General features: G+C 35.2%; 1 protein-coding gene across 2 annotated transcripts in view; it reads left to right on the forward strand.

Annotated features, from left to right (window-relative positions):
• LOC107084518 (semaphorin-6D-like) overlaps positions 1 to 26,871 on the forward strand; it is a 201,063-nt gene that overhangs the window by 106,331 nt on the left and 67,861 nt on the right. For both annotated transcript variants that reach the window (XM_015374399.1, XM_015374397.1), the window contains exons 4-9: positions 14,417 to 14,624; positions 16,864 to 16,978; positions 17,961 to 18,018; positions 21,640 to 21,696; positions 21,816 to 21,917; positions 26,736 to 26,826. In XM_015374399.1, the coding sequence (XP_015229885.1) occupies positions 14,486 to 14,624; positions 16,864 to 16,978; positions 17,961 to 18,018; positions 21,640 to 21,696; positions 21,816 to 21,917; positions 26,736 to 26,826 (562 nt within the window). In that variant the 5' untranslated portion in view covers positions 14,417 to 14,485. The remainder of the gene's footprint in view (positions 1 to 14,416; positions 14,625 to 16,863; positions 16,979 to 17,960; positions 18,019 to 21,639; positions 21,697 to 21,815; positions 21,918 to 26,735; positions 26,827 to 26,871) is intronic.

The raw sequence follows: 26,871 nt of genomic DNA on the forward strand, positions 1-26,871 counted from the left end.
ACGGGTGAAATCCACTTTACAGTGTGTTCATAAATTTGTATAACTTAGACAAAACGTGTTCAGGCATGTTTTTTTTTTCACTTAAAGGTTTAGTGGAGGAGGTTATTTTTTTTGGATCATCAAAATAAGTGGTCCTGCTATTTGTCAACCATTCTGGTGATGTGTTTTCGTAAGGCCGTCCGACGTGCTCGTCCCTTCTTCTTTTGGAAAGTAAGCTTGTATGAGCGATGCAAACAGCATATTTTAAACAAAGCGTGCACGAGGAAAAATGGGCTTTTGTACACTCTTGCACGCGTTTAGTGCAAGAGTGTACAAAAGCCCATTTGCATTTGCAATTTTTTTTTAAGTGGAGAGGGCGGGTCTTTTTAAAACTTTGTGAAAGTCCTCCAATACTTTTAAGGTCCGGCATAAAATCACTTATTTTAATTAGGGCCCTTCAGTCCTTGTGGTCAGGACCGAGTGCCCTGCATATTTTCAGTGTTTCACCAGCTCCATACTTGAATAAATTGGTAATTAATAGACCTCTACAACCAATCAACCTCCTTAAAAGGAATTAGAATCACTTAAAGCAGTAGCACAATAAAACAAACTGAACAGCTGCTTGTAAAAAACAGGATTTAAGAATTGCATAAATGGAGTCTTTATATTGTAAATAACCATCAAAACAGGGACATAACATGTGTTGTCCAGACATAAATGTCTTACCATGAAAATAAAAAATAAATCAAAAAGATCGGAAGATGTGGAAAGTTACCCAGAGATCACAAATTTATTAGAGCAAATTAGAACATCTGCCAAATAGTGGTATAACACATTTTTGTTTCACGCTGAAACGCATTTTTTTTCCCCAGTGAGCCAATTATATCCACAACATGTCACCCATCTTCCTCTGTGGATGCTGGAAATGACCAAATCAGTAGATCTGCCCTCATGTCGGAGACCCTAATCTCATTATCACTTATCAGCCTTCACTATAATCACCACTGCAGCGGCCGCTGCGACCTGTCTGACATTGGTCTCATTGAACCCTCAGATTTGCTGTAACAGAGACTCTGGGCTGCAGAGGTAAACCGCTGTTCATATGGCACACAAACACCCAGCTGCCACAGAATGATTTTTGTCAGTTTTCTGCAGTCTTAAAGGGTAGAAGGCTGACTGTAAGTGTTAATCATAGTATAAAGCTGAAGAGAGGCTGATTATTAAACAGAACATGTTTCTAATTACTGCCCCATCTCTGATGCTGCTGCTATTGTATTACATTAATTATAACTATATTTCAATTCAAAAGTATTATCATACTTCCATTCCATTAAACAGTGGTTTTATGCTATAAAAACCTAACCTGACAACAGCCAGATGCATGTCTCGCTCCGCCCAGCTCCTGCAGCATCTGGCTGTTGTCAGGTTAATAAAAACCTATAGTTTTAAAGATGCCGCACACTACATTTATTTGGTTTTGCATGGTTTATATAATAATAATTCTGTGACCGTGCCCAGCTTTAATCAGAAAACATTAATTGTCTGGATGGTGCATTATCCCTTTTATAGACCACAGCCATAAGTTTGACTTTAGAGAAGTTTTTAGAATACTGGTTTGCCCTTTTTCTCTAGCTGATGGATTTTTCTTTAGAACATTTTGGTTGCTGGCCAGTTTGTTGTCTGTTTTGATATGACTTGCTTGTAATTTAGACTGTGAACTGTACCGGCCAATAAATGCCCTTTACATAAGTTGGAATTTAAAACTTTGAAAAAGACTCTAGTTAATTGGAACAAGACATGTAGCTTGGATAAAAGAGCAGGGAATCAACTGTGCTCTACATTTTTAAGGATTGTTATTGAGTAAAATTAGACATTAAGGCTTATTGTCAAGTGGTATGCTTAAAGGTAATCAGAAATAGTAGCTGCTCACAGTGATTGGTAAATACAATAGAATAGAAATTCCTGTTATTGTCCCAAAAAGGGTAAATTCTGTTGTCTACAGCAGCAAAAAGTCACATATATGTGGACCGTAGAAAAGTGTATAAGAATAACAGAATGGTGAAAAGTAAAAAAAAAAAAACAATAAATAAAAACAATAATAAATATTTACCAAATAATTACCAAGATTGATCAAGCTTTTATTTAATTAGTTGGCGTCTTTCTTAAATAGCATATTCTAATTATTTGACCTTAAAACTTCTTTAAACAAACTGTGAAAAAGACTAAATGTCTGACTGGGGATGCAGCGCTTTGTCCGGGATACCTGTACTTCAGGCAGGTAAAACATTGGATTTTTTGACTTGGAAAAATTTATTTTTGAAAGGAGCTTCCCTGCAGTTGGAGGCCTATTTTCCTGGTATGCAGACCACAGCAGAACAAGGAAAGCTATGTTCCTGCTGCTCTAATGAAGCTTCAGAAGTCATCCTAATACTAAAATTTTTTTGTCTTTATCATAATCATGGTGCTTTTTCTGTTTTATATCTGTAGCTTGGTGAACAGTCACACATCAGAACAATTTTACTAACAATATATAATTTAAAGAACCTGAAACTGAGAGGGGACACAGCCTAAAATGTATCCTTACATAAAAAACTGTAGATTGTAAAACTTGGCCACCAAAATTGATACTGTATGTGGGTAATGAATGACAAAACCACAGACAATACGCAAACTGGTATTCAGAGTTTGATTTAGTCAGGACACTGATACTGTACCTTTTTAATTAAGGTTGAATTGGGCCCCTAATCAGATATTTGGAATGGAATTGGGATACGCCTCGTAAATGGTCGTATTGAAGGATAAAAATGAATCCAATAAATAAATGACCTTTTTATCACTTAAAATTGATAAATAATTTAAATACAAGAATCTGTGTAGTTAAGATAAAAAAAGTAGTTTTGAATTTATTTAAATATAATATATAAAAAATATACTTTCAGTTTCCCAATCAGACGTTTACTACTGATGGAGCAAGTTCTTTTCTTTTAATAATTTTTGCTGCTTTATGTAAGCTTTAAAAAATGCTATACAATAACATGGAAAAGTTTTTTTTTTTTTTTAAATCACATCCATTCCTTTTTTTTTTTAGCTCTTTTATCTGTGACAGGTTTTACTCCTTAGGTGGCTACAAAAGCCTCATTGAGGTTTCATTTGTTCTTTAATTGAAATTTTTCATGCAAAGAGGATGGAAAAGCATTGGTCATGACAGCTGAATATAAATTGACCCAATATTTTTTAGTATGGCAGTAAAAACCAAGTTTAGATAATGGTCAAATTATTCTTCTTTTTTCCTGTATAAATTCTTTTCAACCACTGACAGCAGGTTGTCGTGGTTTTCGCCTAATGGCTGCTCGTGGTTAGTCTGTGTAAGAGTGAATTTCATTATACTGATTTGGCTTCATCTTCAGAGATGAAGAGCAGAGACTCATGTACAGCTAGGGGCAAGGAAGGTTTACCATTAAGCCTTTCATGCGACATTTAAAAACTGCATCTTTGAAGAGTGTTTTGTCCAGCCCTTGAATGAAGTTTGATGTTTTGCAAAGTATTTGACACAACTGTTTTGTTGATTTGTAAAGGCTGTCTGTTTTACCAGTATGTATGAAAATATGTCAGCATGATATGCAAAAAACTAATGTTCTAAAGATTTCATAAAAAGTTAAGTAATGTGCAAGAACCCATGGATAAACATCTGAATGTCTGGAGTGTGTGCTTCAGATCATTACTTTACTGTTCTTATTTAGTTTTTATTGAAAAATATCTATGAAATAGCCTTTTATTTGACCTTTTATGACTAAAATATATTTTGATGAGCAGACTTACACCACAGAAGTTAAGCCCAGATTCATCTATAGCCCGTAGGCTATATTTTCCTGTATTTACTTTGTGTCAGAAGTTCCAGCACTGTTCTGCACCTCTGTTAAATGGGTCAGACTTAGCAAACAATCGAGGCTTTATATTCAAGATGGATTTTGTGGATACTCAGAAGCAACTGGCATTCAGCTCAACTCTGACAGCAATGGCAACTCTGGGTAAGATGGAAAAAAAAAAAAAAAAAAAAAGGTTTGAAGCCTGAGCAGAATTGTGCTGGAGTTCTCTGTTTTGGCCACAGGTGGCAGTATCGTTAGAATACTCTGTAAGGCCTCTTTAAGACTAGTGTGTAAAAATAAGAAACCCACTTTAGGTTAACATGTCCATCTCGCTCTAGCTCTAAAGATTTTCTCAATTCATAGTTGAATAAATAAATTGAATAACAATTTGAATCACCATCAGCATGATAATATAATATCACCACTACTTGAGCTATGTGAATTTTTTGCAAACTGATAGAACAAGTCTTTTCTGAGGTTTTTAATTTAGAATCACAATTAGATCCTGATACACAAACAAAATATATGTTAAACTGTTGTTTTTCAGTCAGCTCGCTTTGCTTGGCAGTGTATCTGTTTCAGCACCCTGGATAGCTCCATTTTCAGCACACCCTCTTGAGCAGTACTTTCTATAGGAGTAACTTCACCCAAACTAATACACTGATCCCAATGGGAAATTTAGCTTGTCAAGGTTTCTTTAAGCTGGTTTGACATATCATTCATTTTTAAATATGCTTTTCATAATTACTTTTCTTCCCTTTGTGTTTATATTGTTTAATAATGATATTGTTGCTTTGTGCGCAGCATACATAAAGCTCCAGGAAAAAGTTATTCTTCTTGCTGTAATAATGCTGTAATAAGTGCCTGCTAGGTTTGTTGTGGATCTGGAAGGGGTTCTCCCCTGCTTGGTGATGAGCGCTCTTGCCGAAGGAGGTTGCTATTAGCCCTGGGCCACCAGGGAACTGGGTCAGACTTGGCCTGTACAGCTGGAATTGTTGATTTTTGTGGGCTCAGTGCCCTACATCTCAGCCTCTGACTCTTTGGCCAGGGGCTTCTGCACCTGTGCTTCACTGGCGACCTGACTCTCTGCAGGGCGTAAGGCTGGCCTGTGGTGGTGCCAAGTGTCTGCCTGCGGCTTCTGAGGACTCCGGGAGCCAGGTCAACCTTTGTTGCTGTTGGGTGCAGCAAAAGTGTACAGGCTTTATACCTTTCTGGTCATTCCTAGACACCTTGCACCTGCAGTTGACAAACTCACTTAAACACATGTACAAGTAGTACTAAACACACACACACAATCATGTAGACACCTGCACAAAAGCATCTAAATAACCCAGGTGGTTGAAGATCAATCCATACAAAAAACCCAATTAGATTTTGATGGAAACAGGTATTTTGTTGCTGACAGTGATTTTTCTCGATTCCCTTCACCATATGAAAAATAGAATATTAATTTTAAGACGTGCTTTTAGTGTCATTGCACATTTGTAGGCTGGTTCTCTTTAACTGGTAATTTGAAAAACACAAACGACAACAAAAAGAAAACAGCAAAAGGCTGACTCCAGCACTAGACTTCGGTTAAGCACTGATACTGCTTTGGGGGAAACTATAAACTCAGTGCTGCAATGCTTGATGCAAACACAGACTTAATGGTGGAATACATTAAACTGCTGGTCTCAGTCACGTATTACTGCTCTGATGGGCCACAGTTTAAACAGAATTGTAACCCTCAGGGGACGTTTTGTGTGTGGTGGTGCTGTTCTTACCCTGCCTGGATCTGTTTCTTCTTTAATTAAAAATGCTTTGGCATTATAAATTGAATTTGAATGCATTTGATTATAACACGCATCAAACTAAATTGCACAGTCACATATAATACATTGGAATGGATCTGTGCGAGGCTAAATGTCACATTAAAAGTACCTTTTGAAAAAAACATCCTCTAAACAAGCAGTAAGTGCATTTCTCTATAAACCCCCTTTGTTATTGGTCTAATGTAGTCTTTTGTTATTACCTGCTGTGTTGATATATAAATTATAAATCATTATAATGGAAATACCTAAAATGATTGAAAACATCTGTATATGTGCATTCTTTTCTATATGATCTCTGACTCTTCAGCTGCTGAATTAAAATTGTAATTACAAATGGCCTTATGTGATTATCCAGTATCTCTATATAATGAGATGATACATTAGACCATTAGACCTGTTAAGTATCTATCTGTGAAATGGTGCTTTTTAAAGGAGCAGGATGAAATTTAAATTCTACATGCAAAAATTATGCAAATAATAATGCTACGTTCAGGTTAATTGTGGAGAAGACTTTGTTTATGTACATAATGCTATTGGGTATTTTTAACATTTATAAACTGTCCGTACAAGGTTGGAAGGGCTTCTTTCTTAAAATTAAGAGCACTTTATGTCCTTGTTTTCCCTGAGAAATGTTCTGCTTTCGTTTCTCTTTGGTGCTACCTGTTCAATGCCAGCTGTAATGACATTTTCCCAGAGAATGTGCACTATTCCTTTCTCACTTTAAATGTTGATTATTGATAAGCCATTAAAAGTGATATACAGCTAAGTTTAGACAGCTTCTGGATGTGCCATGAGTCTCAGCTTGACAGCTGTTAGATGTGTCTAGTCATAGATTTGTTAAATTAATCAATCAATCCAGAGGTCAAACATACCTGTTTTGTGTTCCTGACTGTGGTAAACAAGTTGGCAATAGTGTAGAAAGAGGTAACTTTAAATAATAATATGTTATCACTTTTAATGTGTGGGTCAAGTGGATTGTCTCTGTCCAAATGATGACCTGTCTGCTGTTTATAAGCCTGTCTACATTGAAAATATACACTTGCCCAGTGTGTGAAATACTGTTGCTGCAACTGGTCTGAATATAATAGTTTGGGCTGTCAAACCAATCTTTAATACAGCAAAATAAGTATGGAATTTTCTTCTTATGCAGACATCTGAGTGATGGACCAAGCTGATTGAGCATAAGGACACAGTAGTAGTCACCAAACAATGTGTTTAGTATAGAATAGGAGCGCCCAAAAGAAAACGTAAAGCCTATCTTAACTTCGAAGGTAGATTTAATGTGGCGTTAAATGCTGACTCATCACAACAAACTGAAACACTTGAAAGGGGGAGGGGGAACATCTCAGCGACTTGCTTAAAAAATTTAACCCCCCCAAAAATTTAATACAGAGTTTTATAATGCACTTAAATGACTAATACGTTGATATAATGACTGATATGTGACCTAATAAGTTAATCAGAAAGCAAAGTAACTTATGCAAATACTAAAATAAGTCACTCTATGGTCCTCCTCATTCTGGAGCTCTGCATGGTATGACACAATCTTTGCTCTCTGAATCAGAGCGTGTCACCCAGAGTCCATTTTATCTTCATCTATGGTTTCAGTGTTCTGGCCAAGGAACATCTATCCATATCTCTGACAAAACAACAATAACAAAACAAAAAAATAATAAATGCAATTAATTCTTAGGCATTAACTACAACAAAGTTTGCTAAATTTTCAGGCTGCAGTTAGAACTGATGTATTCCATTACTGCCAAGCAAATAAAAAATTCACAAATCAAAAATATATGTATATTAGAACAAACTCCAAGTGAAAATGTATTGGTTTGTCCGTTTACTGACTGCATGGCTTAAGGCGGAGGTCTTGAACAGGGGGTCCACGACTCCTAGTGGGTCCAAAGAGGTACTGCATGGGGTCGCGAAAGTTTTGGTAGATTAGACGCTTTTTTTTTAATATATATATTTCACCTTTCAATTTTTTCCCCACTTATTGAAATGTCTTTAAAAACACATTAACATGAATTCAACACACTGCAGTAAACAGATAAATGGAGGCAGAAGATTTCTTTCAGTCATCAATGCACACATTCAGCGACACACAGGAGCCCTTTCAAGCTGGGCACCGTTTCATTCACATCACCTGTCCCATCAACCAGGAATCAGAATCAGAAATACTTTTATAATCCCAGGACGAAAATACTTTTGTTACATTACTCCATATGTAATAGAGTGACTATAGGACCAGTTTGATATAACACAATTTCATACTAGGGGGTCTCCGCCCCATCTTGCCATCAGTTTGGGGTCCTTGACCTGGAAAAGACCCCTGGCTTAAGGTGTGCCCATCAAAATTTGAATGCTTAAGAAATCCATTAAAAAAAAAGTCTTGTCATGCTCAAAGATTTACTTTACTGATTTATACTAAAGTATCAAGTGAAATTTGTGGCTTCTTTTATTATTTGAGGTATTTCACCAACATTCTCAAGAACACTTAAAAGTCACCAGAGCCTACTTGCATATGAAATGATAAAACAGTATTGAGTTCTTGCAGATGCTGCAGGCAGAAATGTGGCCAGTAAAGGGTTTTAAATTAAACTTGTTCTACTAAATGTCTTTACTCCCTTAGGAAGCAGTGTTCCATTGATTAATCCTCTAGTAAATGTGTAATCGATCAAAATCTCTGCAATGGGCGGACTACAGCAGCCAAACCAGATCAGATTTATGTTCAAATCTTGATATTGGCCTTTTCTATAAATCACTGCAGAGACCACTGCTCTTGTTTGAACCCAATGAAGCACATTAGTTCTGCTGTTGAAATGACAGATTGTCGCTGCCAGATAGACGCTCATGTTCAGACTACAGAAAACATGCAGGGAGGAGGAGAACAGGGTATTTCAATTAACCAAATGGGTTGTGGTGGATTGACGGGGATCAACAAGATATCCTGAGCCTCACTGTTACATTTATGTTCTTTTTACATGTAGAAAATCAAGGTTGTTCAAAGGCTTACGGACACACAAAAAGGCAGAGAACCAAGATTTTAGATGTTTTATACAACCTTGTGATACACTTAAAATTAGGGAAAACAGGACATGGAATAATAAAAATACCTGAGTTTTTTTGTTTTTGTATTATTTCAAGAGAGAAAATGCTGGTTCCCTTTTTTTTAATAGGATGTTATATCTGTGTACTACAGTGTGTCATAAAATGTTTAACGCATAAGCACCAAAGAAAAGAAAGAAATTAAAACGTAATCTTAAGTACTATCAGACCCATCTTAGAATGTGGCATTTTATTATCCTGCAGCCAGAAGAAAGTTAATTAGTTCTTTAAGGAGCTTTCTTCTGTTAACATCGGCATTTGTTTTAAGATAAGCAGCCTGGGGCTGATAGTTAATGTGAAGACTAAAGCTCTGGAAAAAAAATACTGGAAGAAATTGGTAAGGTAAATGCTCCCTAATTTACACTTTATTTATATCCATTCTATGCAATTATATGTTTGTTGTAGCTTTGAGTGGTTTTTACCTTTTACCACTGACTCATACATTCGGCTAAACTTTAGGTTCAACTTGTTTTTGTTTTTTACCTGGATTTCTTTAGTTGTCATACTTCAATAACTTTTAGCTATCTACACATCTGCTGAATGGGAATCTTTAGGCATAATGTGTAACAGAAACCTACTGAAAGCCTCAAATAAACATTTTTTTTTTTGTTCTTCAAAGCTATTTTCTTCCATTGATTGTTGGAAGATGATTATTGCTAAATACCTTACCGCATTTCAAATCACCCAAACTCTGCCCTAAATATGCAGTGACTTTCCTTTGATATGTTACTAATATTATCAAGGTTACATACACTGAGTATATGTCTTCATATGTGTCGCCTCTTTTAAAATTGACAAAAATATGTCAAGGCTGATACTTAGCTATTTTTATTTCCGTCCGTCCATTCATCTCCTCCAGCTTAGTTCTTGTCAGAGTCTCGGTGAGGCCAGTCTCCGGCAGTCTTTGGGAAAGAGGCAGGGTACACCCTGAACAGGTCACCAGTCTGTTGCAGGGCAAAACAAACAAAGACACACAACCATGCATACACACACTCACACGTAAGGACATTTTTAGAGAAGCAATTTAACCCAACAGTCATGTTTTTGGATTGTGGGAGGAAGCTGGAGTACCCGGAGAGAACCCATGCATTCACAGGGAGATCATGAGAAAGACCCTGGCCCTGAAACGGAACCCAGAACCATCCTGCTGTAAAGCAACAGTGCTACCTTCTTCTCCACCGTGGAGCCTTGCTATTTTTATTAAACATACAAAAAGAAATGCTACTAAAGTGCTTAAATAAAGCAAAGTAAACTTGAGGTGTAGACTGGCAACACCTTCAAGGACCATTGTTAGGATGATCTATTTTAGCTTAAAGCTAATCTTTGAATGTAAATCCAAAAGAGACAAATTGGTCTGCAGTTTTTTTTTTTATTTTTTGATTGATTTTAGGGAGTAATTTGGACATGCAACTGAATTTGCATTGCAAAAATCCAAGCTGTAAAAGTGTCTTGTACTGAAACGACCGTGAGCTTTCATAAGTATCACTTCAAGGTTGAAAATGTAAAGACCTGCTAGATATAAAAATGAAAAACCTTGATCATGTATAATTTTTAATGATGGTTAGGAGTAAATCCTGTGTGTATTTCTAATGTTAGCTGTAAATTAAGGAGGTTTTCTTTTAAGTACAAGTTTTTCCTATATTAACTCGAGTGATTACGCACTATAGTGTGTAGTTTTTGTATTTATTCACTTGTGGCTTTTTCTTCCAGCTTAGACAAATTGAACACTTTTATAGCTGCACTATAATATCTGTTCACCAACTGGAGAGACCAGCTAGTTTCCTCTGGATGTCTTTATTGAATTGAGACATGATACACTGGTACCTGGAACAATCTACAAATGCAACAGCTATGCTTTTGCTTTTCACCAGCTTCCATAACTTCTTCAATTTTGTCCAAAACTGTTGCGAGTTCAATAAATCATAAGTATTTTTGTCTTTCAATCGGTTGACATATGAACAGGACCGAACTGAGTGAAAAGAAAGGCATTTCTATATATTTAGCAATGGTAGACATAACATTACAGTATGATTAAAACTCTAAAAGGTTCATATATCACTTCAGGCTTCAGTCCACACAATGTAATGCCTTAGCTGACAAGAAATCTTTCCAGGTGTCAATCTAATCCAGTCGTACACATCCAGGTGTAAATTACTTTTGAGAAATGGGACAAAGCTTTAGACAGAATGTCATGGGCAGAGACTAAATAAAACCAGCTTTTCTCCAAGGTGTGCTCTGAGCTCTACAAGCATGCCTGACTGAGTGACTAGTCGTTCGTTAGTGAACACACTTTTTCTCGGGCTTGTCTCGTTGAATGAGAATTGACATCATGGCTGATTTAGCTCAGAGCGGCAAATTAATGATTTAAGGAACAGCACATACACATACAGGGAGCTACACAATGATTGAGGGAGCTATTTCTTATTGAAAACTGTTACTCATCCCATATTGAGCTATACTATCCTACGTATTGTACTTTCCTCTGTACTTTTAGAAAAAATATGCTTGAAATCTTACAGGTTTTTCTCAGTTTCTTTAATTTACACTTGGCTCCTTTTATCCACATTTATTTGATTTTATTTTGAACATACTTTATCCGAGTTAGCATAAAGAACCAGTAACATCCTTTAAAGGATTTGTACACATAAGCAGTTTTTGACAAGTCACTGAAAACTGTAAAGCTTGTCTTTGCTAATAAAGTTAATACCAACATTGTTTACTAATTATTGGTAACTTAAGTTGTAAGGAGTTACTCATGCTTGGTAGAATGCCACTTTCCATCATACCTCTCTCTTCAATGTTTTTATAGTATCATCTAAAAATAGAATTTGAGTTGCATAACATTAAGGGGCAAAATAGGACTGGAAAAAGTGCAGCATTGCTACTTTGTGATTAAACCCAGAGCAATTTTTCACATGTTTAATGTAAAGATGATGTAACAGTAGCACAAGCTGCAGCATCAGATATGTTCTCTTTTACTATGAATGTATTTATTTAATGAGGAGCATTGATTCCTAAATTGATTCTTTTAAAAATAGCATGATTGGTTTGGGGAACAGATCTGGATGTCTCAAGTTGATACAGATCTTCATTGTTAAAGTTAGGCCCTAATTATGCAATAATGTTAGCAAGTTAACTAATTACTATGTTGGATTGCTTTTGACTTATGAGCAATTTAATACTTCATGGACCAGATGGAATTAGCTCACAGGCCATATTACAGATTTGCAGTTCTTAAATGTGTCGTCTTAGCTGATTTTTTCCTTAAGCAGATGGAACATATGCTTTTTCCTCCTTTATTTCTTTATGACTCAATTTTGCTTTATCTTATTTTCATTATTTTGTGGCTGATGAGCGTCTGTTTAACCATTGAAGGTGTTAAAGTCCATGCTGTGTTGAGTTGTATAGTTTACGAACAAAAATTCACAGTGCTGTATTTTGCAAATGTCCTTAGTTTTCTCTTCTTTTTCTTTTGACTCATAGTTTTATTTGGAGAAGCAGATGGTGATTATAGGGCAAACAGCAGGAAAATATTGAATTGCTTACCCATAAAATGGGAAATCTAATGTCCTTTTGGGCCTAATGCCTCTTTTTAACAGATGCATTCTCCTAAATGTCTTCTTTTATGAGATTGTGGGTCATTCACAAAACAGCCAGCATTAAGAAATTGCCTGCTTTTAAAGAATCTTTTCATTTTAAAGGTACAAGCTGTATCAGAAGTACAGCAACCATTGAGTGTTTGAGAAACCGGTTGGGTTACTTTACATGCTACTATTTTGTTACCAAATTAAAATAAATAATTCATGTGAGATATATTTTTTTAATTAATAATTATGTAGTAATATTACTTGGGGGTTATATTGACTGGATCATAGTTTTCGGGGTGTCAAACAATTAAACCCTGCATAGCGTTTTATCTTGTATTATATTGATTTCTAATAATTTCACAACACTATCGGGCTGTTTTGTGTTTATTGATGGTCTCATTAGAAGGAAGAAAATCCTCTTGTGGTAACTGGATGATCTTTCTCTAAAGGATTCAGTCTGAAGCTGTGATTACTTAAATTGTCTCCTGTACAAAGCTGATAAATACAGCTGGAGGAGAAAAAGGAAAGCAGACTGTATGTCAAAAGGCAGAGGGAAAGACGGTTATTACCACCAGCAGTTTGTTCAAACGTTACGAAGCCACGAAGCTCCAGTACAAGATTTTCATCAATCATCACATCACAGAAGTTCTTTTATCAAAGCTACACGGCTTGAAAGAAGATATCAGCTGTGTGCTGGGGGATTTCTCAAAGCAATATCATCTTAACTGAGTAACAGAGCGAATTTCTCCCATTTTAACGATATCCTTGGTCATTTTCGTGGTTTTTGGAGAGGAATTGCTCCATCACCCCCCATTACTAACTTAATATGTGTTTTCTGATGCTTTTACCACCCCCCCTTACCCGTTCAACTTGTACTGAATAAATCATGTGGAAGATGTCAATGATAGCGCAGACGGTCGGTAGTTTGAAATGAAAAGAGAGAAAATTTCAGATTGAAATGGAAAAGGAGGCATGTAGGAGGGTGAAAAGACAAGTCATTAGGCCGACTCCTCATTTTTCTTTTTGTTGCATTTCCTTAGATGGTGATAAGGAGTAAAAAGTTTTTTTTTTTTTTACCATGTCTGCGTTCACCTTTCTTTCTTTTCATTTGTCATTTCATACGACAGAACAAATCAAGAGATTGAGGAGATGACACAAAGAAGTTGATGGAAGAGGGGAGGAGAAGATAGCGTGTCACCTTCATGCTCTCCTTTGTCAATGTGGTTGATAGGAAAGAAGGTGAAAAGAAGACTGAAAGAAACAGTGATTGTTCCAAACTTAATATTATGCAGATAGATTAACATAAATAACTAGATGGGGACACAGAGGAAGAAAAGTGTGGCAGTATTTCTTAATATATTAATATTCCAGGTTAGAAAAGGATTAATGAATAAAATGGTAAAATGATTATAAAAAGTCTTAAACCAAGAGTACCTTGGCAATTCCACTCATTTCTTTCTGAGGTGTTAGTTATGTGATGTGATAATCTGACCTTGCCTCGGGGTTTAAAGGAGTGTTAATTACTTGCAGACAGAAAGCAGAACAAATTAAAGTAGCTTTTTAAAATACAACTTCAGTTCAGAGGGCTTCCACAGAAATGGAAATAATTGAGGTCTTAACATTCCGTTTTAAAGCACTTCCCCTTAAATGAGCAAAATAAAAAAGGAAGCACAAGGCAACTGAAGTTATCTAAATAAACTCCAACACTTCTGCCGGAATGTGAGATAAATACCTGAAAGCTTTCAGAAAAAAAACACAAATGTTTAAATGATTGATCTGGTTTTCTAATCTTCTCTGAAGCAGCCATTTAAAACCGTAAAGCCTTGTTTTTCTCATGATAGGTGGTTTCTTTGTGTGGTAGCACTTGGATGTCATTGCTTTGCTAATGTGTATAAATAACTGCGCAATTTGCACTGAGGTCCTGTAAGTTAATGTGGGGCAAAATGCTAATTTTTCTTATTTCTAGCTAGAGATGAAACACATCTTAAGGAGAAAAAACACAAAATAAGCCCTCCAGGTTTATTTTGAGAGCCTAACCATTGTTTCGTTTTCTTTCTTCTTACAGCGGATGTTCGCGATGACCCACTGACACCACCCTCTTCCACCCTCCTTCATTTAAAGGTCTCCTGTAAAAATGGCCCTGACCGGCTGGCTGTGGCTATGGCGGATGCCGTTGTTGCTGACATTGCTTCATTCGTGCTTTCTGTCTGCGTCTGCCTCGACCACATCCTTCCCCAAAGACCTGGAACCGCTCCATGTTGTCAGCTCGGAGCGTGAGTGAATCCCTTTGAGTCCACACTGGTCTGGTTAACAATTTGGCATATTCTGCTAAATGTGTCTGTATCAGTTTATTATTTCATCTGATTGAAATTGTCACAGTTTCTAAAAACCATTAATTTAAAATAGAATAAAAAATGGGAATCACTGGTTACAGTAAGAAATTTAATTCACTGTGTAAAAGGCGTTTTGTTTGTTCACAATCTAATATTAAATCAGACTATACCTTTACTGTTTTAGGTCAGGTAGAGTTAACAACATTATTTTTCAACTCCCAGAAAAATTGGGAAGATTTTTTTTTTTATTTCCTCTCTTGAATTTAAAAGTTACTGAATCTCAGATTAGAATGCCCTTATATAATTTGGAAAATATCAGATGATACACTTCCCTGGTGTGTAATAACTTAACCCTCACTCACACTGACTATAATCCATGTTTTCTCCATTATTAAGTCATTCATCAAAATATTGCTGTTGAGCAATTCATACTGGATACAGGTTGGTTCAGTTAACGGAGTCAGACACCCTCTGTTTCATTTTGAAATGTACCACATTCACTTTACTTTTCCCATCATTCACTTCCTGCCAGTTCATCTTTTTTTTTTTTTACATTTTCACACATTTTTATCCATCATCTGTCAAAAGCAGACTCGATCCACATTTCTTTTGGACAAGGAAGAGGGGACGCTCCATTATGTCACAGCTCAACAGAGAAAGTCTGAATGCCTACCTTATGTGACATCATTAAATATATACAGAAATTAGCCACAGTATTAGAAAGAAATTCACCTAACTCCACACGTCCAGTTCATGGGTGGATTCAGGGAATTCAGTGTCTGAAATGGCAATAATTTAATTACTCAAATATATTAGAGTAGAAACAGCTTAAAAACATGCAGTCATCCCATTTTTGTTTAAAATGAATAGAATCTGTTTATTTAAAGAAGGATAGTGAAAAGTTATTTTTTTATTACACAATCAGTTACAAATAGTTTGTGTGAAGAGGTGTGTTTGAGCAAACCAGCTTAAAAGCCAAAGTTACACCACCTGTCTGAAGGAATTTATTTAAAATTTGAGGTATCTGTTGTTTACTGAAATAATACCTAAAACATTTGACATCGACTCAATTCAATTTCAGTTCAGTTTATTTATATACTGTAGCGCCAGTTCATAACACATGACAACTCAAGGAATTTTACAGAGACAATTCAACAAGATCATACAGTCAGATTGATTCAAAGTTTTCTATTTTAGGAAAACCAGCTGATTGCATCGACTCATTGACCTGAATGCAATCACTTAAACCAAGCATGCTTTAGCGACAGTGGAGAGGAAAAACTCCCTTTAAAATGAAAGAAAACTACAGCAGACCCAGGCACAGTGTGAGCGGCATTCTGCCGAGGCCAACTGGGGTTCAAGGAGAAAGAAGCAGAGATACAAAAGGCAACTGTGAACCAGCTCCACAGGCCCCGTCCAAGATCAACACAGCCAGGCATATGAGCTACAAGCCAGCTACCATCTCAGAGGACGAAGAGAGCACATCCAGTTAGTCAAAGAAGCAGTGCTACACTGAAGAGCAGGCCAAGCTACAGCACTATAACCAGAGGTCTTGAAGGCAGCAGCACAGTTGATATTTTTCTCCAGGATGATGTCATAGTCCAACACAAACAGACCAGACGAAGCTACTATAAGAAAAATCAGAGAGAGCGTTAGAGTTTGAACTAACAAATTCTGCAGAGTGGAAGGAGTGGATACAGTGAAGCAGAATGATAAAAAGGGGTTCCTATGTCCTCCAACAGTCTAAGCCTATAGCAGCATAACTATAGAAATAGCGCTGGATAACCTGAGCCACTCTAACTATAAGCTTTATCAAGAGGAAAACTTTAAGCCTACCCTTAAAAGTACACGGGGTGTCTTCAGTCACGTACTTTCAAATGATTGATGTCGAATTTAACGAAAATAAAAAGATAGCCTCATCGATAATCCCTGCTGATTTTAAATGTTAGATTGTAAACCATTTAAATATTTAAACCATTTAAATTTTAAGTGAATGTGAGAAAAAAAACACACTTTTGTCTTTTCGGTCTAGTTTAATGTAAAGATCTAGTTTGATTTTGATCTGGTTTTAAACAGATGTATAATTTCCTTAACTGCTTTATTTATTTTTTTTTTAGAAAAGAAATAAGCTCACTTTTCAGAATCATTTGACATTTCTCATTATCCGTGGTTTTTGCAGAGTCGTACCAGTATCCCGGTTTTCAGGGTCTACTACAGGACAACGACACATTGCGCTTGGGCCTGGACTTTCAGAGGATGTTGCGCATTAATCATATTCTTTATATCGCAGCAAGGTAAGTGGGTTTAAAAGAAGGTCCATAGAATACAAATATATTTAAGTGCTTGTATCCCTATAGATGTGCATTCCAGAGGTGTGGTTTAGATACTTCACAACAATTACAGGCTTAATTATCAATTCATGTTTTTTATTTGGGTAATTTGATCAGATGATTATTCTGCTGATAGTCACATGCTCTAATTCATGGAATGATTAATTTAAAGATAGCAGTGCTTTGTGTTTATATTTTATTTGTATTAAATATTTCAATATGTCATGACTAAAATATAAAAATTATATTATATATTTATGTATTTATTTTAATGTTGACTACTTATTTTCTTTAGTAAAATTGACCATTTTGATAGGAAATTTGGTCTGGGAAGTTCAGCCTGGTTTGACTAAACTTCCCCTAAATATCATTTCGGCATTTAAATATAGGATCAGATTTTATACACTTTGTGAAACTCCAGTTAATACTAAGTGAACACTTGACTTGTGATGAGTGCAGTTGGTGTTTAATATGTGTGATTGGAAGTACACTCTGTCTTTAACTGTTTTGCTTATCTGAAAGTATGAATGTTAAATTAAATTTGAAAATGTAACCACAAACCTCATCTAAACTCCACTCTAGATGCATACATGTAGTTAATGAAATTAAAGGTGAGATAGGTTTGGACAAATTTGTAACATAATTCTAATCTTTAGACTCTGGTTTTGACTGACATTTATAACCAGGCAGTTTGTCAAAAAGGTTTACACTTGGCAAAGCAAGGTAAACACAAAATCAACACCGATGCATGATTGAGCTAAACATACAGTTGCAATTATTATTAACAGCTGAACAAAGAGAATGACAAACAAAATTGAATTTGACACAAAGACAACCTTCCAGATATGGATGCATTTAGATGATGCGCCTGAACAGCACTTTCATCAGAATTCAATAAATCTTCTGAAATGTGGTTGTGTGCCTGACTCTGCTTTGAACTCCTCAGGGATCATGTCTTTGCTGTGAACCTAACGACAGCATCAGAGGAGTTTGTTCCACAGCTGGTGAGTAAATTCATACGATGAATAGTTTATTTTTGGATCTGATGCTTCCAGAGACCGCAAACATGCCTGCGCCAAGTATCAGAATTACTTTGGTGCATCAGAATTACCTCTGTCTCCCCTGGAAGTGCTGCTTGTCTCTTTTGCTCTAAATTAGTTAAGCCGCTGATTACAGAACCCTTTGTTTAAAAAAAAACGCCTTAATTTGGTTTAAAAATAAAATTAGAATTAATCTTTTTTTTTTTTTTTTTTCCCTGTTCTTGAATCAGTTCATAATCCCTCTCTGTGATTGTACCACATGGATGTTATCAAATAAGATTATCTCATTGAGGAGAAACAATTTAGATTTAGCAACAAACTAAAATAATTGGTGCCAATTTGTGCATTTTTGAAAATATACTTTTTATTGGTCATTTTTATACTATAAATGTTCTTTATCTGAATTTCGAGTTAAGGTTTTCTCACACAGTGACAAAGATTTGGGAAAAAAGATCTTAAGAAAAAACAAATTAAAATTTTCAAGACAGCTTAAAGGAGAACTATTCAAAGCAACATATGTCTACCACTATTAGTACTTATTGGTATAACTACCAATAAGTTCTAATATTTTATTTTGAAATATCTTTTAAATGTTTTTCATGTACAGTATACAGCATTTAGACAAAGATTATAGGTGGCTACTTCAAGAGCATGACATCAATTGACATCGTTTGAGCAGTAATAAAGATGATTTGCTCAATGAATTAATATTTTTGTCCTTAAAATAAAATATGCACTTCAAAAAGGATAATGATATATTTTTTCTTATTTTAATCATGAACGTTTAATGGAAGCCAATGGAAAATTGCCTTATTTACTTGCTCATATTAAGGGAAATTATCCTTATTTTGAGAATAATTGGCTTAATTTTATTTCAGTTTTTGCCATGTAAGTCAATAAAATTATACAATAGACCAAAAAGATGCATATGTAATAAGTCCTTAATAAATGAGGTAATATAGCAATTTAAAAGCAAATAAAAAAAAGTTATTTTTTTAAAGTAGCGCTGATCAGATACCGTATAAAAATAAATCATATTTTCACTCCACGAATTCAGGGATTTCAGATAAAATCCTACAATAAAAAAGTTTTCAACCAGAATGAGTGATGATTTAAAAATTTCAAAGAATAATTCCCAGAAGGCTCCCTGTAGGTCGGCCCTCCTGTTTAGACCAAATGAAAACACAGCAGAGGGGGATTTTACCTCCTCGTACTTCATGCTGGGATGGAGCTGCAAGTCCAGCGGCGGCAACCAGCCTGTTGCCTTTTTGTCAAAACAGCAGTAGTGCATCAAAGAACAAATCTTAAAACAAAAATATCAATCTCACAAAAAACGGTTTTGATCCAACACTGATTCAATAATATCTACATTTTGGACTGATCACCTACAGCTAGTGAATAGATAGTAATTTGCTAAATTAAAGTTGTTGCCTTGATTTGTATCGTGAATTTAACCAAGGCTGCAGCCTGCATCCCATTTTTAGCTCGTTTTTTTTTTTATATTTTCATTCAGTTTACATGGAGCAGCTTTTAATCTTAAAATAAACTTATAGGTTCAAGAAAATAAAGTTTGACAGGAATGCATACTCAGCAGGCTTGTCTTTGCTTCACAACATATTTAGTAAGCTTCATACCGTGCACCTTCATTCTGATTTCAGTCTTACATAAGAATATCTTCCTCAGAGCAAAACGATCAATATTGGGACCGACAGCTGACAATGCAGCAAAGAACCTTTTTCCTTATTGCACAATAGATCTACTAAATATCAGGGCGGCAAAACAGAACTATAGCGCCTTGTAATATCTGAGGCAGCACAAAGGACACGCTTCCTTTGATCTCCAAACCTTCTCCTCATCAAAGGGAAAAGGTTAGGGGGTGCCTTCTGACAGTAATAGACCTAGCAGTGTATTGTGGGACGGTGGGCTTACAGCGGGTCTTTGATGTGAGATGTTACACTCGTTATCAACGATTCAATCCCAACGGTGCATCTGAGGACAGCATGGCATCCTGCTCTGTATCTCTGCATGAATTTACTTTTGAATTCAGAGAAGCATTTTCTTTTCTTTGGCTGGGAATTCATCATCCTTTGTTATAAATCTAAACCAAATGTGTTTGTTCTGCTTCTCACTGGGTGTAATAATAATAAAAAAGTTTAAAAACCCACAGAATTCCTATTGATTAAAAAAAAAGGCAGCAACACCTTAGAAATTTTTTCCTTTCTGATTCTATTAAATACATTTTTTATAACCAGTGTTCGTCAAGTGACATCCAGAATGTAACATATTTCATATTACCAGTTACCTTTATCAGAAAGTAATATGTTTCTTTACAATATTGACATATGTGTAAAGTAATAAGTTACTAATGACTTTTTAGTTATCAAAATAATCATTTAAGACGAGCCATAACAAAATGAAGGTGCTGAATAATTTGTCATGAATATCTGAATGACAAATATATAATGATAAAGAAAAAGTATTTCCTGATCCAATATCATTATTGGATATTGGAGAGATATTACTGGGCTGATAGAGACACTCCACTTCTATTTAATTAATATTAACATTAATAATAAATGTTTTAGTTGTTTTCTTAACTCATCTTTTATTCCCTGTTTGACTAATGTCATTTGATCAAGGCTTTCCTAATACTTTAATCTACAAAATGAGTAATAAAAGTAATTATGATTTGGCCTGATATTTTATGGGGTTAATATTGATATCAGTCAATATTCAAAGCTGCATTATGGTTATCATATCGGAAATGAGAAGGTTGTATCAGGACACCCCTATTATAGAATAGTAAAAAAAAAAACTTTAGACAACATGATAAAAGTTCCCATCCTATGTCACCTAAAGTTTGGTTACAAAAACGTGCGTCAGTGGCGTCATATAAAGGAGTTTGCCTTGCAACCAGAGTGTTGTCGGTAGTTTCGTGTCCTTGTTCAAGACATTTCATGCACCTTTCCTACTGATGGAAGTTGGAGGGACTGGTGGTGCCAGTGTACGGTAGCCTTGCTTCTGTCAGTGAGTCCCAGGACAGCTGTGGCTACAATGTATCCTGCTACCATCAGTGTGTGATTGTGTGCATGAATGGGTGAATGACTGAATGCAGTGTAAAATGCTTTGGTCAAGTCCTCTGACACGAAAAAGCCCAATATAAATACAGGCCACTTACCATTTATTTATAAAAAGTTTGATAAAAAAGCTTAAATTTCCATGAAACAAAAGATGACAGTAGTTTATAATATTTCAAAAATGAACATACATATTAACATTAATAAATGCGAGGACACTTGGAAAATGTTGAACTGACTTTTGTACCCATCTTGCTCTTGCTGTCTTCGTTTGTTGTTGTAGGAAAAAGGTCTGCAGAGCTGCAAACTTTGGAAACAATTACATCATCATTTATCTGAGCTCTGGCCTTAACAGCAGTGTCCCTTATTAACCTGAAGTGTTGTTACAAACAGCTCTCCAGTCACACATGAATCATCTTCCTTCTATCCTTTTTTTATTAAGTGTGGTTGACTTACTTCAGTAAAAGTATACAAAGGTTATTAAGTTTACACTCGCCTTGTGTTTCAGAAGCTGACATGGAAATCCAAAGATGTCAGCAAGTGTACAGTCAGGGGAAAGAACAGCGTGAGTTCAGACTTCATGCTTGTCTTTTGTGTACCTCTTCTAGATGTCATTGTTAATTTAGCAAATGACAGTTTAATGTCATTGTCATAATATATTTATTTTTTGTGTGTGTGTTTTAGGATGAGTGCTACAACTACGTCAAAGTTCTGGTTCCTCGAAATGATGAGACTTTGTTTGCTTGTGGTACCAACGCCTTTAACCCGACCTGCAGGAACTACAAGGTAAAGTCTCAGACATGCATTACCCTTATGAGCGAGTTTATCACCTTTTTTTTCTCTCTGGTTAGACAGGCATTTGAAGAACCTCAAATGTGTTTTTACACACATTTTTACTCATTCTGTGACTGCTCTTTCCCAGCTCAATAAATATTGATAGTTTCTTGGCTGAAATGGTGGGAAATAACTCCTGGGTTTTGGAGGGTCTTAAAAGATATTGAGTTGTTAGAAAAGGCTAACAGAAGTCTTAATTACTGTTTAATTTTATTTATTTTCTGATGTTTATTTGGTTCTGGGGTTAAAGAGATTAATTTATAAATCTCAAATAGTTGACGCTGAGCAGTGGGATACTAAGTAGGGATTTACAGCTGCATTGGCCTTAAAAAGCTAATGTTTGGTCAGAGTTGTATCCAAGTTTCACAAAAACATTCTGTTCACTTTAAGATATCCTACATTTTAGCGTTTTGGAATTCTATTTAATGTAAAAAAAAAAAAAAAAAAAAAAAAAAACATCTTCTAAAGCTGCAGGATAAACAAACAGCCCCTAAGAGGTTTAAACTGCAGTGATTATTGTAGAGAGGAGGCGGGGTTTGACCTGCCACCCATTTATGGCTTAGACTCGCCCAACAGACATATAATCCCCAATTTTAGGGGTGAAGGCGGTTGTAAAACACTAATACTGTTATGTGGATCTTGGCATTTATAGCAGATGCATTAATAAAAAAAAAAAAAAAAAACGGGAAATCAGACTGCACACTGCAGCTTAAAAGCATATTGCTGCTCTCAAATCAGGACTCTGTTGAACATTAACATTGTCAAAGTTTCACAGTTATTTTGCTGTAAATTCAGGTTCAGTTTTGTGCATAATTTAGAAATGATTATGTTTAAGAAACTGGCTGCATAACATTAAATGAACTTCTTTCCATTGTACACGAATCAACTGTGTGAAATCAACTGTTTTTTTTTGCTTATGTTGTTAAAAAATACTTCACAGGTTAAACTTTGTATATACAAATATAATATTTTTCTTCTGACAGTAATAGACAAAGCTACAAAAATATGGCTGTGATTTTAGGATGTAGTCCATTGTGAAAATCTGTTCTTTTTGTATATAGGGATAAGATTTTTTTGCTAGATGTTCTGATGAACGCTTGTGCTGTGCAGGACTGCTTCTAAAAGAATAATAAAGATCCAGATAGGCTTTGTGAAACTTGCACAGACATGAAGAGATTTTTCTGTTTGTTAAGGTTTGCAAAGTTTAATGCAAATATGATATTAAAGCCATTTAAGTAAAACCAATCAGTGTCCTTTCGAATGAAACGTTTGAGCGTTTCCAGTCGGTGCAGTAAACCAATGAAAAATGCTCATCACTGCTATTGTACGTTACTGACTGTATCCAGACTGGTTGGAGCTTACAGTTGAACAGTTTCTTGTTGCAGTGACAGATGTTTGTCAGCCAAACTTTCTAAAGCTCAATTTTGAAAACTCTACCCAACATGGAATAAAGTAATAAAAAAAAATACTATAATTTTCTCTCAACCTTACACATTAGTAGCTTTATAATAAAAATGTGACTTATATGATACACCTTATGCTTAGGATGTTATCATTCTGAGACAGCAGCTAAAGTGCTCAGCTAGTTGAAGTTGGATTACCTCTTAACTGCACTGAAATTACTTGATAAACATTCTATAACATGCTTCAGTATTGTTCTGAAAAATGAATGTATTGCAAAACATAGAGGATAGCTTATTCCACTGCTTAATAAACTCAAAACCTTTTTTTCACCATATGAAATTTGCTGAATGGTATCTTAGCTACAATTTGAGTTATTGTTCTTTTCAAATACATTGCTTAGAAAAAACATAAGTTTGATATAAAAGAATATAATATGCAACCTCTAAAGAGTTTTGTAGGCCCTGAAGGTAAAATATGTTTTTTTTTTTTTTTGTTATTTAAAATTTAAAACAACATTCAATGACTGTTGGGTTAACACTGACTCACAACTTTTATACCAACAACACAAATTAAGAGTTAATCTTTCTTAATAAGTCTTAAGTTCAGGTTTTCCTTCTAGCTTGTGACTTTTTTTAATCATATCCATTACCCCACTCAGAGCCTGAATTTACAAACCCTGTTTGCCTCTTGTGTTTTAGATAATAAGCAGGAAATCTGTCTCAGGGACATGATAACTTTGATTCTGGCTGTGTTTTCCACCAGTCATAATTGGCTGTCTCGTCAACACCAAACAAACTGTCATAAATCCCATCATCTGAGGTGCCTCTCAAGAGAAGCTGTTTCTTATTTTTACCCTTCCACTGTAGTGTTGGAGGTTTGATTGACAGCTTATGACCCTGTTTAGCTGAAACTTCTTGTTCTTTGAAATCTTGGGCTGCAGAGGGAGAAAAAAAAGAACGCTCACCTGAAGACATGAGGCTTTTATTTCAGTCTTAACATTGTTTGATATAAAGAAGAGATTTGGAACCTACAGAAACAGAAATGCAGTTTTTCACTAGATGATTTCAAAGTATAATACATAGCTGGTATATTTAGAAAAGAAATTATTATAGGTTTCCAGAACAATTATTTTATTTTATTGGAAACCTTACATAGAAAGTTAAAACAGTAACAGTCTAAACAAATAATCAATTACAATATTTTTAAATCTATTCCATACAAGTACAAATTATGTTATGTATTCTTCTTATTTATGGCCATTAACTCATTTTTAAGTTATTTATGCTGCAAGAAAGTCATTATAAATAGGTCATGCGATACTACCTAGAATACTTTGTGGGAATTTAAGTTAAATATCCAGATAGATGAAGTATGGGATCATATGTGGAAAGTTTCCCAAACAGTAATTTGTGGTACGTTATGGAAAGAATTTGACTGAAACTTAATTTAAGTTTTTTAAACCCCTCTTATTAACGATTTGATCAGATGTTGTAGGAGAAATTGTTGGAATTTGTGAAATATATATATATATATATATATATATATATATATATATATATATATATATATATATATATATATATATATATATTATATAATAATGGGAAAATTGACGTCTATTCTACAAAAAGGTTCAAATGTATATAGCTATTTGGTGAAGCTGTTTTTTTTTTATTTAAAAAATCTTAAAAGGCTTTACATATATATGAAAATTGTTTTATCTGCTTGTTTATTTTTATTCAGATTGTTTTCTCTGTTCTCTTATTTCTTCAGTTTTAGTGACATCTATGTATTTAATGAATTCCAACAATTTTCTGTCTCTAACAATGTAAAAACTTGGATAAAAAGTTAACTAAATTAAAAGATGTGCGTCTATCTCTGGCCAGACCTTAACCTTTAGTGGGTTTTTAATTCACCAAAATTGTTGTCTCCAAGTGCTGCAAATGCATCAGGCAATTTACAATAAAATTAGGGGAAATTTCCTCTGCATGTGGCTGCAGAGGCAAGGCTGTTAAAGATGAATACCAAAGTGGAAAGGGAGAAATCCATGTATGCATTTATTAAGCATTTTCAGGGCTAAATTAACTTTAATTCTTGAGCCAGACAGTTAGGAGATAGTAAAAATAGGAATTGTGAAGGTGTGCACAAAGGGAACAAAGCTTTGCTCTGATTTAAAAGGGGAAGTACAGGAACCTAAGGCCTCATTCGGAATTAAAAACAGAAAAGTAGGTTGGTAGGAAAGTCAGAGTTCAGCATTTGCAGCTCGAAACACATTCAGCTCCCCGAGGGAGAAAATAGCAGACAGGTGTATTTATGAGGCTTCTCAGGAGGCTAAACTCTCTGTTAGACATTCAAGCATCATCCTCAGAAAGAAGAGCACAGCTGCCACAAGGATGCTAAGACGATATCTGAGCGTTAACCGGTCAACTTTAATATTACCAGCATGATAATTAAGTGAAATATATGAAACAGTTGTTGTCAGTAGCACTATCTTGAATACATTAACCTGTCCTCTGTTAGCAAACAGATGTTTATGTTCCTGATGGAGTTTCTGTTGGAAGCGTTTGCCAAATAAATAAATGGCATTCATTACAAAAGAATCTGTCTTGTTATGCATTATAAACATTGACCTTTTATTTTTCGCTTATCTGTGCTGTTAAATTCAGTGCATTAGAAAGGGATCAAGCACAAGGTGAATTGTTTGCACACTAAAATTAATGCAAAGGGATTTGCTAAAAAAATGACTGTCACCAACTGAGTAGTGTCTGGTTGGGTGGAGTTTGGTTGAGGACACAGATGCAGAGATGAGTTTTGCCGATTTAAAAAACGAATAAATGGTAACAGAAGCATGAATCCAAAAACAATAAAAAGGAAATAAAAAAAAACAAAACAAAGAGCCACTAGGGAGAAACATATGAGGAGTAGGTAATGAATAGAAACAAGCACTGATGAACTGAAGAGGAGGAATGTATACTGTATAGGTAACAGAACCAAGAGTTGAGAAATAAGTTAATTGGGAGCAGGTGTGGACAAAAGCAGCTAGAGGACCCAAGGGGAAAGGAAATCAAAACAAAGAGCAACCAGGGAAAAATGGGCTTAACTGTAACTAGAAAACAACCAAACCAAGAAAATACAAAACAACATAAACAAAAATGTAAATAAAAACTCAAAACGAAACTTAAACAGAATCAAAAAGTCCACAAGGTGGACAGATTAGTATTGTTTTTTTTTTTTTTAATCCTGATGACATCCTGTTAACATTTCTACTACCGGTAATTATTCACAAAAGCTGATATTTTTATGCATTTAAAATGTTGTTTACTCTGTTTTCAAGCCATAAAAAGAATTTGCCTTGTCTTATTTCAGATGACCTCCTTGGAACAGGTTGGAGAAGAAGTGGTCGGTCAGGCTCGCTGTCCATTTGAATCCATCCAGTCTAATGTTGGACTGTTTGCTGGTAAGTTCTCAGTCAGACAACAGGTCTCTGCATGAACATTAAAAA

Source organism: Cyprinodon variegatus, unplaced genomic scaffold (assembly GCF_000732505.1).
Source record: "Cyprinodon variegatus isolate N-32 unplaced genomic scaffold, C_variegatus-1.0 Scaffold101, whole genome shotgun sequence".
Taxonomy (NCBI): domain Eukaryota; kingdom Metazoa; phylum Chordata; class Actinopteri; order Cyprinodontiformes; family Cyprinodontidae; genus Cyprinodon; species Cyprinodon variegatus.